Source organism: Equus przewalskii, chromosome 3 (assembly GCF_037783145.1).
Source record: "Equus przewalskii isolate Varuska chromosome 3, EquPr2, whole genome shotgun sequence".
NCBI lineage: Eukaryota > Metazoa > Chordata > Mammalia > Perissodactyla > Equidae > Equus > Equus przewalskii.
Window position 1 is genome coordinate 79,313,148 of NC_091833.1, and position 14,618 is coordinate 79,327,765.

General features: G+C 46.6%; 1 protein-coding gene across 1 annotated transcript in view; it reads left to right on the plus strand.

Annotated features, from left to right (window-relative positions):
• Positions 1–3,252: 3,252 nt before the first annotated feature.
• Positions 3,253–14,618, plus strand: part of USP46 (ubiquitin specific peptidase 46) — a 65,591-nt gene continuing 54,225 nt past the window's right edge. The window contains exon 1 of the mRNA XM_008516310.2: positions 3,253–3,630. Within this exon, the coding sequence (XP_008514532.2) occupies positions 3,595–3,630 (36 nt within the window). The 5' untranslated portion in view covers positions 3,253–3,594. The remainder of the gene's footprint in view (positions 3,631–14,618) is intronic.

Here is a 14,618-nt window from a genome sequence, read left to right on the forward strand (position 1 = left end):
AGATGTCAGCTCTAGATTTTAACCCATCAGCTCAGCAAATTCAGGGAGTACAGCAGTCCCCTCTTCTCAGCAGGGAATACATTCCAAGACCCCCAGCAGATGCCTGAAATATTCTGAATGGGGATAGTACTGAACCCCACGTATACCATCTTTTTTCCTATACACAGACCTATGATAAAGTTTCATTTATAAATTAGGCACAGTAAGAGATTAACAACAATAACTTCTCTTTGGCATATTCAAATTGCCAGCATCAATGTTCTTGCACTTTGGGACCATTATTAAGTAAAATAAGGGTTACTTGAACACAAGCACTGTGATACCTCGACACACATCTCATAACCAAAATGGCTAAGCGACTAATGGGAGGGTAGCCTTATAGCAGTGGATACCCTGGAAAAAGGGATGACTCACATCCCAGGTAGCATGGAGTGGGACAGCACGTTTCATCACACTCCTGAGAAGGCGTGCAATTTAAAACTTCTGAGTTGTTTATTTCTGGAATTTCCATTTGATATTTTCAGGCTGTGGTTGACAGCGGATAACTGAAACCTTGGAAACTGGACATGGGCTAAGGGGGAAACAAGAGGGGACTACTGTATTTCTTTCCCCAAAGACCTAGGGCTGACTCTCATTGGCTCAGCTTATATTACAGCCTCCTGGCTGAACCAATCACTGTGGCTGGGCCATGAGGCGCTCTCATTGGCCAGCCTGGATTATGTACCCTCCTCTGAGCCAGGGGTCAGCCACAATTGAGCCTTAGAACAGGAGAGGGAAAGCTCCCCAAAGCAGAATCTGGGAGCTGTTATGGCAGGAAGGGGAATATATGCTGGGCAGGCACACACAGACAATGCTACCACAAGTGGCTGGCGGGGGCGGTGCTCCTCCTTTATGCAGTCTCATTTAGAAAGTTCTGGGAAGGGACCTGAGAATCTGTACTTCTCACAGGCTCCCAGGTGACGCTGATGCTGCTGGTTCATGGACCACACTTTGTGCAGCAAGGGGCATACTACCTGGACTGACAGCCTTCCCCAAATTCATTTAGGCTCTTTAGTGCTAGCCTATATCCCATCCTTCCATTTGCCTACTTTTCCCAGTTCTAACTCTGTACCTTTAAACCAGCCTGCTCCTGTATGTGAAACACTTTTCCTCAGTTCTCTCGACATTTTCTTGATTTTACCTCTTATCACCTCCAAATAACGTTTCCTCCTAGAGTGAAGCTGGGGTTGGGATTATTCTGCTTCAGTTGATGCCTGTTCCAATTTAGACCTGTGAATACCAACCTTGTGATAGTGTAAAAATACTTAATTATTCACGAGTCTGACAAGATGTGCTATGTTCAATTGATTTGTTCTGTATGTAACTCGCTGCCTGAGTTTCAATCTGGATGTCTGTCTCTATTGAACACTTCAGTTTTAGCCTATAGGCTGTTAAAAGGCATGCAAAAATCCTTTTAACTTGCAGATATAGCGCTCAGTAATCAGATGATGTTCAATTTTCGTTATGTCAGTGACGTTTTTAATCCGGGGGATTTGGTAATCCACTGTGCCAATGTTAGCAGAAATACTGAACTCTATTATGGCATAAAATTTCCCTATCATTGAAGGCTTTGGATTAATGCCTTTATAGTGGAATGTCTGTGAAACTGAGTCCCGAGGCCTGAGTTTTGGCCTTGAGGTTGTTCTTGAATTTGTTTTGTGACCTTCCTACAGTCTTTCAACCTTTCTAGGCCTCAGTTGCCCAACTGGTCATAGTTTGGATGTTCTGCTGTCTTCTCCTCCTCTCCCAGGGTGCTCAGCCAGGTGAGCACACCAGCTTCACTTACAGAATGTGGGTAACAGGATCGAAGTAAGATAATTGATCCTCTAAGCCTTATTTTACTGATCTGCAAAAGGTGATGATAATAGCCTCTATCACCTGATAGTTACGGTGGTGACTGAAGATTATGAATGTAAAGAACGTTATGACTGACAATGGGAAGAAATCGAAGTTGGCTACCATCATCATCAGGGTCTATTTGAAATAACGTGTAGAATGGCTTAGCACAAGCAAGAACTTACTTCTTAAATCCACTGAAGTACACAGGGCCAACATGACCCCACTAAAGTTTAGTCAGTTGTTGGTCTTCTTTCATTTCTACCCAGGTCCCAGGGAGATTAGCAATCACCGTTTGCCAAATCTTACATGCATCACCCTACACAGATAATGAAGGAGCGGAAGCGTGATTTTCCCCAGTATGTTACCCTTGGTTAGATAAAAGCTATCGTCAATTACATTAATTTCTTTTCTAATTCAATTTATCATCAAATAGATTGGTTTTAAGAATTATCACGCGTTTAAGAAATAACAACTTTTCTGTTGAAAGCAGTGAACTGCGACCTTGTAGGTAGAATTGTTTCACACGAACACCTCTGCAAAGTGGTGTACATTCGCGTTCTGAGCCAGAAGCCACGACCTTTTACGCAGGAAATGTGTGTACGCCGATACAACACCCTCTGAAAAACCTGGAGAGGCTGGGTGCTCCTGAGAGAGGTATGTTTTTCCTGAGAATGCGGAGAAGTTTGGTTCTCGTTCTTTCCAGATTCAAATCGCTCCTTGGACAGTCCCTGGTCCTCGCCCAGAACCGAGACTTCTCGTCTGTACCAGCTAATGCCACCAACTGCCCGAGCGCGCCGCTCCCGGCCCCCGCCCAGACCCAGATTCCTCCCCCTGCCGGCGCCCTTCCCCAGGCGGCGGCCTCCTGACGCTCCCTGTCCTGACCTCATTTACTTCTCGGGTCCCCGCCGGTGCCATCTGGCTGGAACCCCGGGGAGAAACGAAAAGTCGGACGTAGTCACCTCTATCCCTTGCCTTCTCTCCTCGCCAAGAAATAAACCCCCGGGGCGCGGGAGACAGGCGGCAAGAAGGAAGAGAAAGTGAAGACCGAGAGCGGCCCCGGCGCCCGCCTCCCCAGGCCGCGCTCTGCCGCGGGTGGGCGCTGCACGCCGGGAGCGGCCGCGGGCTCCCCGGAGGCGCCCCGGGCCCCCAGGCGGTCGCCGGCGCTCGGGGTCTGCGCGGGGGGCGGCGGGGCGGCTGCGGCAGCCGCGCGAGCGAAGGCCTGGCCCCGCATGCCGGCCCAGCAGAGAGCAGCAGGAAAGACAACGGAAAGGAGAAGGCCGAGCCGGCGGCGCGGGCGGGCGGGCAAGGGTGGAGGGGCCGCCCAGGCTGCGGCCGGGGCCGGAGCCGGGGCCGGGGCCGGGGCCGGGGGCGGGCGCGCAGCAGAGCGCTCTGGGCGCGGGGCGCGGGCTGCACGCGGCGCGCTCGGGCCGCCCCTCCTCCCGGCGCCGCCGGCCGCGGCCCAGGCTCCCTCGCTCCGCCACTCCCCGCCCTCCGCTCTCCCGCCCGCCCTCCCCGCGTCCCCGCCCTCCCGCCTCCGCCTCCTCCCTCCCGGCCTCCCTCTCTCGGCCAAACTGCCAGCCGGACCCCAGGCCGCCTCCCCGCCGCCGCCGCCGCCGCCGCCGCCGCCGCTGGCCTCCGCGCGAGCGCTCCACCATGGACAGTCCTGTTTTCACCTTATAAAGATGGCGGTGCGGGATCGCTGCAACCTTTAGACTAATGACTGTCCGAAACATCGCCTCCATCTGTAATATGGTGAGTGGCCGCCGCCGCTGCAGGGGTCGCGCCCGAGGCGGGCGAGGCGAAGAAAGGGAAACCCGAGCCGCACACATGCCCGGCGCGGGGCGGGGGCGCGGGCGAGGGGGCGGCTGGCCGTGCGGGCGGGCAGAAGTTCCCGGCCCCCGGCTGGGCGGGCCGGCCGCAGCCCCAGCAGCCGGGGGAGGGTCTCCGTGCTCCCCGCCCCCCGCCCCCGCTCAGCCCCGGACCCCGGGCCGCACAGCTCTGCTCCGCCCTCGGGTGGCGGTGGGAGCGTGTTGGGGGGAGGGGGAGGCCGAACCCGGACGTCCCGGGGGAGGGGGCTGGGAGATAAGCTGGCGCGGGGAGCACCCATCCTGTGCTTGCGGGAGATAAAGCCCTGCCGGATGCTCTGACCGCCCTCATCTCATTTTGAGTTCACTCCTTAAACTGTCTTTAAAATTCACTTTGCAAAGGCAATCGGTGTATCTGGAGAAATTTGAAATGTACTAAAGCTCTAAAAAAGTGCAAAATCGTGGTTACAGAAGTGAACTTCTACCAGGTTTGGGAAAGCAGGGTAATTTGTTTTCGATGCCTCAGTTTCCCCATGTGTGAAAGAGGCACAAGGTTATATGGCAGTCACATTTGGAGACCCGAAGGGCAGGCTGGCTGTGGGCGTGGAGGAGGCTTCCAGGGTTATCCTGCCTGGTCCATTGTAGACCCGGCTGAGGCTGGTGGGCGTGGACACAGCAAGGGGACATCGCTGGGCTCTGATGGGGGACTGGGTCATGACGTGGTGGTCACTTGGGTTTCTCCCATTGCATTCTCTTCCTTTTTAGTTTCTGCAGGAACAGCCTCCAGCCCTTGGGTCCCCAGGGTGCACCCTGCTGGCACCCACACTTATCAGAGCCTTGGGGAGCACAGCTTACCTCCTGGAGTAAGGCACTGCCCTCCTGTGCAGGGTGAGAGCAAATGTGCTTTGCCTTAGCTCTCCAGGGTCAGCCCCTCTATAGCTTCCCTCCTCCCAGCTGGAGTATGTGCTGTGCTCGTTAATGCCAGTTTGGGGGAACCTCCCTTGAAGCTAATAATACAGGCCCCTCCAGGGAATCCGAAGAGGCCTGATTGACAAGCCTGGGGGTAAGGTGATCTTCTGGGTGCCCTTCCCCCACCAGACAGCTTTTTAAATCTTTCCCACATTCTGTTGCAAGATTAACACATGGCAAAGGAGCCTTAAGGAGCCATGTGTTAGCTCAGGGGTGGGAGAGAAGCCCACCGGTGCTGGCTTCAGTTTTCAGCACTATGAGACGTGGCCACTGCTGTGGGGGTTTTCCCAGAGTAGTGATAGCTGCAAAGATATTGGCACAGGACCACTTAGATGTGGTGGGTAGCTCCTGGAGCGTTTCCATTTCCTCTCTTTTCCTTCCTTCTCTAGGCAGAGTGGCGTCTCCTGCCCCTGCCTGTCGAGTGGCATTAATGTTGCTAGGTGCAGTGAAAAGGGGATGCCTTTCCTCTCGGTTTCTCTCTCTGGTGTGACCAACTCCTGAGGGGAACTGGGAAACCACAGCAGCTCTCATTCTTTCTTGCCTGCTGGGGTGGCCTCAGGCTTACAGGGCCGTGAAGCATGGTTCCAGCCCTTGGTGCCAGCCCTTGGTGTCGTTCCTGTCCTCCTTGTGTGTGGTGACACCTCTCTGGATTGAAGCAGGCTGGAAACCTGAGAGCCAGCGTGTCCCAGGAGGAAGTCAGCCTCCAGGTTTTTTTCCCCTGCCCTCAGTGCAGCCGGGGCTTCTCGGTACACCTGGCAGAATGTCACAACCTGTTTCCAGTAAAACTCAGCCAGGGAGGCAGGCTGCAGGGAGCATGTGAGAAGAGCAGGCCAATACTGTGTCTGGAGAGTTGACTCCTCATTTGGAATCTCTAAAAAGGTACCAAATTTAGGATCATCACCCGGGTGAGATGAGGAACTAGTCATTCGTAAGTAGAGAGTTTTGTGTTGCTATTGGGACCACTGTGTCTTGAGCAAGTGATGAAGGGTTTGGGCTCTAAAGTCAGACTTCCTGGGTTCAAGTCCTGGTTCTAGCATATACTAGCTTTTTGTCCTTGAACAGGTTTCTCTCTTCCCTTATCTATGAAAGGGAGATGATAATAGTTCCCACCTCCTAGGACTGCTATATTAAATGAGTTATTGAGCCTAGTACTTAGCAAGTACTCAGTGAGTGTTAGCTGTTATCAACATCATCTTTCTCATTATTATGTCACTTTCAGTTGTTTAAAGGACAATGGAGGTTATACCTTCTTGGATCTGACGGAAGCAGCCACTGATATAAACAACCCACATGTTCCATTATGCAAACCATGCCCAAGGGCAGTATACAAAGGGTGGGATGGGAAGTCTTAACCCCGCCCCTTTTAAAAGCAGCTCAGGTCATCCCTGTCCCTCCCAGTCTCACTTCCCAAGTGAAAAGGCTTGGTAATGAGGAGACAGCAGTCTTTTCACCTGATCATACGTAAGTTTTCATTGGACGTCTCTTTAGACTCTTCGCTCGATGATGAATTGTTTCCAGGTAGGTCTTCTGCAGGTCTCTCCTTACTGTTTAGCATCTCTCTGAGGCTCTGATTGATCCTTCCCACTCCTAACTCCATTTGATCCCAACTGGTTCGAGTAGTTGTAAGAGCAAGTGGTGATTGCATGTTTTTTTTAAGCAGGTCAACTGGCATATTTTAAACAGGCTGATGTGAGTCCAGAAAGGGTCTTACAAGATATCGTTCTTATAGGTAAGACTTGAACAAACCAAGACCTAGCATTGAAAAGTGGATTTGTTTCTTCTACCAGACAAGAAAGGACCCAACAGAGCAGAAATGAAACTTGTAGCAAATCCTTCATGTGATTGAGAACTAAACACTTTCTCTTTCCTTCACACTTCTTGTGCTGGTTTTACATATAGAGGGTCTTGGAAAATAAATACTCAATCCCCTCACTTGTCTCCTTCCCCACTGAAGTTTTATCGCCCATTGAAAGTTTAATGCTAGTTCCCATTTGTTTTAATTTTACTTCCATGTAAATTTCTGCCATAGTGAATCTTGATCAACTCGCCCAGGGCATGTCACCTTAGCCATACATCATGTCTAGTTCAGAGATAGTAAAGCTTGTTTGGCTGGTGTGTTGTAATTTTTAAAATGCACTTGCTACCAAGCACGAGGAAATGTACCTTGTTGATAATCTTCTGATTTTTGTCCAGAACAATGGATTAAACTTCCTGCATATTTTTATGGCCCTACAAATGGAAGGGTTCTTTTTGGGTAAGTTTTCTGTTTAAAGAGCTTGAGGAATTTTCTAAAGAGGAAGCATCTGTTAGGAGAAACCAAGTGTACCCTCTAGAAATGTGACTTGTAGCAATGCAAATTGTTCTAAATTATCTAATCTTAAGTTCATTTGTTAATAGTGCTGTAAGATGTACCACAGAGGAAATGCCGTGTGTCAAATAGATTACATTTTAGTTCCCATAAATGGCCATCTGTTGAGGACCTGTTATGTTAGTGTTGGCACATTCTATGTGCAGGTGCTTCATAAATGAATGAGGTGGGTCCATATCCCCAAGGAGCTCAGTGGTTTCTTATCTTGTGGGCATAACATTGGTAAAGATGAAACAATTTCAATACAGTGTGCAGTGTGCTGTCTACACGGAAACAGGTTGAACAGAATTGCAGGTACAGTGGGAAGATGGATGAACGCAGCAGGACATTAATATAATTTGTGTTTGACCGAAGGGTGGCTATTTTTTATTTTATATGAGACTATGATTATAGTCAGTGTAACTTAGAACTGGAATCTGTACCATTGGGCGTCTCTCCAGTTAAGCATGAGTCTAATGGTACCTTTTTGATAAATTGTTGTATTTCTTGGGACCTTAGTTTTTCTCAACTTGTAAAACCGATATATATTTTTTGGTCGTAGAAAGCTTCTTAGTAGTATTTCTTAGAGTATTTATAAAAATCTATACCTGTTAATTGGGTAGCAAGGATTTGATTACCTATCTTATTTCCAACTGTGCCTAACGTACATTTTAGTATCCACTGAACAACCCCAGGTATCACCAGACAGCATTGTGAGTGCTGGCTTTGAATCCTTTTCAATAAATGAGGTCACCTTGATATGAAGGGAAGAAAAGTTAGTAAACATTTGAAACAAAGCTGGAGGATTTTCATATGGATCATTTTATCTTGGTAAGTCAATTACTTACCTGAGGCAAGTATTTTGAGAATAATTGGAAGATTTTTAAAAAAATTATTAGACAATATGCACATCTCATAATTTCGAGGGAGCGATAATTTGCCTCTCCTCTATCACTGTTACTCATGCTTCTCCTTCACAAATAATTGGAGCCTGTGCGTTTAGTTTAGCGTATCAGCTGGGAGAAGTTACAGTCACCTGTGAGGGTCTGCCCTGATCATTGTCCGATTTCAGAAATTGCAGCCTGAGGTGCGGTGGTGGGTTAATGTTTAAAGGAAAATTCTGTTCTTTGGGCCTGTCAGGTCTAATATGTAGGAGTTTGTTTGGGGTCAGGACCTGACAATTAGGTCTGCAGATTCTTCTCTGTTTTTCTTGGAATCCTAGGGGAACACAAAGTTGAATGCTAAAATGTAGTTAGAATTAAAGATTGTAATACCATTTTCTGGATAGCAACTTTACGTGTTCCGGTTCACCCATACAATAAAACGTATTTATTTATTTTTTGCTAATGTGGAGTTTTGGTATGTTTGGGTTGTAATGGAAAGCGATTTTCAGTTTTGATTCTCGTAGCAATTAAGAGAAATTTCTCTGGTTCACATGTCTCTCTTTTTTTCTCCAGCTTGGTCTGTCTGGTTAATTTGAATGGGTTGAGGTTTTATGATGGTGTTGAGTTCTGCAATATCATCAGAAAGATATCTCTTGGCACTTTTATCTCTGGCCTACCCGTGGAGCCAGCCCAAAGTAAACTGACTGGAAGAGTTGTAAAAGATGATGTCTTTTAGTCTAGTTAACTCTTCTGGCCTAAATATTTTTAAGCAACTTCTTATAATAAACTCTCAATTGTGGTGAAACCAAATGCTAGTCTAAGGGTTTGAAAGGTCTTACTGATCTTTTGAGAGAAAAAGACTGCCAGAACGTGAACCGACGAACACTGTCTTGAGACAAATCAATTCTGGATCAGCAACCAAGCCTGGCACTAAAGGCTTTTTGGGAATGTTTCAGTTCCGGGATTGTTGGTTAGAATTTTAGGGATGTCGTAAATCCTCTACGTGGAATTTTACCACAATTCTGAGAATGACTATTTGCTATGGGTGGTTTTAAGAGGGTGGGTGTGGGAAACCCTGTTGGTTTGGGAAGCTTCACTCTTCTGCTTGTAGGGCCAGGCTTCCTCCTGCCCGTCTAATATATTGCCAGATTGCTCTCCAAAACAGCTGTGCCAGTTTGCATTCCAGCCAGCAGCGTCTGGAGTTCTAGTTGCTCCACATGCTCACAGATGCCTGATATTGTTAGACTTGATGTTTTACCAATCAGATGGGTGTGAAATGGTATCTTTGTGGTTTAAAATTTGCACTTTCTTATTTGCTAGTGAGGATGAACATCTTCTTTTTTTTTTTTGCAGGGGAAGAGTCACCCTAAGCTAACATCTGTTGCCAATATCTCCCCCCCCCCCCCCCCCCCCCCCCCCCCCCGCAAAGCCCCAGTACATAGTTGCATATAGTTGTAAGTTCTTCTGGTTCTTCTGTGTGAGCTGCCACCGCAACATGGCTACTGACAAGCGAGTGAGGTGGTTTTGTGCCCAGGAACTGAACCTGGGCCACCAAAGCAGAGTGTGCTGAACTTTATCTAGGCCATCAGGGCTGGCTCCTGAACATCTTTTCATGTGTTTATTGTGCTGGGTTTTTATTCAGGGGCTCTGGAGCCATTTTCCAGGGCTTGAAAGTCAGGATTGCAGTGGTTTTGTCTGGAAATAGAGAAAAGGACAATGAAGGGGAAAATCAGGGAGACCAAAGAAAAAGTCAAGAAAGATGAGGATGGAATGGAAGATATAGGATGAAGAAATGATAAGGTGAAACAAATCAAGACTTGGGGCAAAAAGATTATAGACTGGAATCGGGAAGATATCTTGAGTGTTGAGAGTAAATTTAGGATGTATTACTGTGCTAGGCAGGCAACTTGCATTGTTCCAGCTTTGCTTAATTGAACTTGGCTTTGGTGAAAATCATGTCTGGGGCCTCTTCCAGTGAGAACAGCAACAAGGCTGGACTTGTGGAGTTTTCCTGTTTACCCAGTTGCTTTTTGAAGTTCTTGTAGAAAGGCAATGTGAAATTATGTTGTTCTTCCTAAAATACATTCCTTTGTCCTTCGGGTTAGATACAGTATGCAGGAAACCAGTTTTTGTCAGGATCTGCTTGAATGTACTTGTAGAATTTCTATCTCAAATATTTAGAAAACATTCCCAGCACTTTAATTTTCAGAGTAGGACGAATGTCACCTTATTGAACACAGACATGTATGGTTTTAAAAATGTAACTTAAAAAATATGTTATACTTTAGTGGTTTTTCAGTGTACCAAAGAATTGTGCCCACATGTGCATTCTCTTATTAAAAATTCAGATTCTGAGGTTCTGCCCCCAGAAATTTTGATTAAGTAGGTTTAAGGTGGGGCCCTGGAATCTGCATTTTAATAAGTACTCCTTCCTCCTTCCCACTCCCTCCTCATTGTGTTACAGGTGACCTGAGGACCACACTTTGAGAAATATTGCTTTCCTTGGGTAATAACCTTGGCCTCCTAAAAAAATATTGCTTACAGAAATTATCTGCCCTATGAAAGTTTTTTAAAATCTATGTAAAATTATTTAAGGTAGTAATTTAACTTCAAGAGCTATAGATCATTGCCATTCTGTAGATGTGTTTCTTGATGTTAAGTAGCTAGTTTTTTATTACTTTATTCTCCCAGAACAGGGATTGCCAACCCTGGCTATATATCATATCACCTGTGAAGCTTTTAAAAGAAATTTAAAAAAATAATTAAATCTGGGGGCTGGCCCAGTGGCTCAGTGGTTAAATGCGCACATTCCTCTTTGGCAGCCCCGGGTTTGCTGGTTCGGATCTCGGGTATGGACATGGCACCGCTTGGCACACCATGCTGTGGTAGGCGTCCCACATATAAAGTGCAGGAAGATGGGCACGGATGTTAGCTCAGGGCCAGTCTTCCTCAGCAAAAAGAGGAGGATTGGCAGCAGATGTTAGCTCAGGGCTGATCTTCCTCAAAAAAAAATAAATAATAAAACATTAATATCCAAAAAAGTTTGGAAGGAAGAATGTAATTTAGTATATGCTATATACCCAAATGCTTACCCTTCAGATTTAACAGATAATTAAAATTTAGTCATATTTGGTTAAGATCTCTTTTTAGACATAATACCTTAAAAAACCACTAACCACCCCTGTCTTTTTCCTCTCCCCTCCTCCCAGAATCAGCCATTTTCCTGAAGTTGGTATGGTGTTTACGTGCATATTTATATCCATAAGTAGTATATCACTGTTTCTGTGTGTGTACAAATATGTAGCCTTTTGCAACTATCTTTTTTTACTCAACAATTATACCTGAGAATATCTTGACACATAGAGACCTAGTTGACTTATTCTAACTGTTCTTGAACAGAATTTTTTGACTTAACCATTGTTTACCTATTCATTCCCTTATTTAGGGACAATTAGGTAGTTTCCAGTTGGGAAATTGTGTTGCAGTGAATGCTCTTGTTCCTGTTGTCTTTGCACACGTGCCTCCATTTCTCCGGGAGCTACTCCTGGAACCTGAAGTGCTGATCTTAGGCTGTGCCTGTTTGCAGCTTTACTAGGTATTGTCAGATTGCTCTCCAAAGTGGTTGCATGAATTGGAGCTTTTTTGATATGCAGCTTCTAAGGCCCCAGTCTCAGAGTTTCTGACTGTGCGGCGGGGTGGGTATAGGTAGGTCTGGAGTGGGTTTTGTGCACCTGCAATTTTTTTTTTTTTTTTAATTCCTGCAGCTGATTCCGATGAGCATCCAAGGTTGAGAAACCACCGTGTTAGACTGGCAACTCGGTGAGGGCAGGTGCTATAGTTACCTCATCCTCTGTTGATTTCCCAGCATTCAGCACAGTGCCTGGCACACATTTGCTGGATGCTCAGTAGATGATTATGAGATAAATGAATGAAGAGATGTAGCTTGGTAGAATGGAAGAATTGCCTTGCAGGAAAGCAGTGCCCCTCACATTTTCATGTCCACAGGAATTATCTGGGGATCTGGCAGATTCTGATTCCCATAGGTCTGGAGTGGGGCTGAGATTTTGCATTTTTAGCAACCTCTTAGGTGACCAGATGCTCCTGGTTTGGGGAGCGCACTTAGAGGAGCAAGGCCCTAGGGGAAAAAGGAAAACAATTTCTTTCTTCCATACAGCTCGAAAGCAGTGGGGTTTGGGATTTGGAATCCTGCGTGGTAAATCTCAGCCTGGTTCCTCATCTCTTTGCAACACAGGAAGGCAGACGACGAAATACCTTCCTCACAGCTTTTTTTGGGAGAATCAAAGGACATCCTGCCTACGGGAAGCATTTTGTGAGCTGTGATGCTCTCATGCATGTTACTTTTCATAGTTATTTTCACACTTTTAGTGAATTAATATTTTCCTTCAGTTTGCTCAAAGCACAGAGCTTTTGGTATTACAAGATGCAGTGGAATTCTGCTTTCATTTTGACCTGCTCTCTGCATTTCGTGGGCGTCTTGGGAGGAGTGGGATTGGGGAAGGAGGTTGGGCAAGAGTGAGGCAGAATTCCCTTCATGCTGTGGTTCTGACTGCAGGTGCTGGGGAAGTGGGGGGTCCCTTCTCACTGTTTCTGTCGTGTGGGGAGGAACAGGGCTAGAGAGAGGCCCACAACTCACTCCCAATCAGCTTTGCATTAGAGCTGGTGGCAGGTTAGCGGGGAGCCTCCAATTTATTTCCCAAGTCAGACACTTCTTAAAGTGAGAGGGGGATTCTCAAAATAATTATTCAGCATTAATTGATCCACTATAGGTGCAGTTGGAGCTATTCAGCGTAAACTGGGCTTGTAGTCAACTGAAGGTTAAGCCAGCACAGGAGGCTGCCATTTAAATGCAAGGTTTCAGGATGCTTTAGTAACTGGGGTCCTGCCTCATTCTCTGAGAGAGGCAGTGTGGTGTGAAGAGGGGAGGGCAGATAAAACTAAAATAAGTAAAAATAAAGTGACATTCAAAACGAGTGTGTATTGTATGCTGGGGGGTGGGGGGGTTGGATATCTGTTTTTCCCAAGCTTTTCTTCCTCTAGAGAAAAACCATGGAATGGATCCAGTTCCTTAGACCAGTGATCTCAAATATCAGTTTGTTGTCCTTTATGATTTTCATTATATCTGTGAACCACCTGAACTTATTTATTTAGTAGCTTTTTTAAGATCTGTTCACCTTCTTTTAACTTGGCCTCATTCCGTGCTAAGATGTCTGTGAAGTAATGGGTTTGATGAGCTAGTTATATGCTTTTCTTTGTTGTGAGTGCTGTTGAGTGAGTTCCGACTCCTGGTGACCCTGTGTACAGCAGAGCGGAACCCTGCCCCGTCTTTCTGCGCCATCCTCTCCCCTTCTGGGCTGTATCAGACAATGCTCTGCTGCTATTCGGGCGATTTTCATGCCATTTTTTTCTGGAGGTGGGTGGCCAGGTCCCTCTCCCTTCCTAGTCAGTCTAGTCTGCAGGCTGCACTGAAACCTGTCTCCCATGGGTGACCCTTCTGGTATTGGAAATACTGGAGCAGAGCTTTCAGCATCACGGCAACATGCAGCCCACCACAGTATGACAGCTGACAGATGGGTGGTGTGGTTCCCTGACTGGGAAGCAAACCCAGGCCATGGAGGTGAGAGCACCAAATCTTAACCACTAGACCACCAGGGCTGGCTCTGTGCTTTTCTAATATATTTCAAAAACATAGTAGCTAACGTTAAAAATGTTCATCCTTGTGCTGCCTAAGATTATTGCGCCTCCTTCCAGGATTCACGGCACGTAGTTTGGGAGACGTGGTCTCAGATAAGAGATTTCTTATGGTGGTTCAAATAACTGGCTACTGGTTTGCAGATTACGGGTTGGTGAGCTTCCCTGGGAGGTGGGTAGCCTGTGGATGTGATCTGGTTGGAGTGTCCACTCTGCTGTTGGTTGGGTGTGAGAGCTTGACATTATCGACCTTCTCAGAGACTCTGCTTCTCATCCATAACGTGGGTGACAAGAGAACTTACCTTCCCGAGGCCGTGTGTGGCTTCCCTGGGATCATTTTATTTGTAGTGCTTAGCCCAGTGCCTGGCCATTTTATTACTGTTTTCTTCTAGTGTGCCTGTTTTTCCCAGTAGCAAAGGAGTCCAAACGATGTAGTGGAAAGAGCCCTGAGCTAGGGATCCGAGGTCCCGGGTTCCAGTCCTGACCCTGCCACTTTGTAGCTCTCGTGACATTGGGCAGGTGACTTCGGCCTCTCTGGGTGTCTAAGATGTTAAGAACCATTCCTGTGGTGAGTGCTCAGGAGATGAGCAAGCACGTTGTAATCTAGCTGTGGCTTCCAATTAGAGCCAGGACCAGGGAGGTGACATGCATGGAGCAGACAAAAGGAGAAAGAAGCTGTGATTTCCCACCGAGATGACATTGAAAGACGCAGTGCTGATGATGCTAGGCTGTGCTTTCATAATCATCAGTCGGAATACAGCAATTTTCCTTTTCCTGATAATGAGGGCGCCTCATGTGGTAAAAGAATTTTAGTCATCTAATAAGCATGCAACATACCCTTTTGTTTTATTGGTTTACACAGTTAGGTATTCCTAACTGAGAAATACACCAAGTAGCTAAGTTCAGTTTCTTTTCTTTTTTTAAAAAAAATTTTTAAGTAAAGTTTTTGAAAAGGTAATGTGAGTTCACATGGTAGAAATTTCAAATAGTACAAAAGGATGTATGTTGAAAATATACCCACCATCC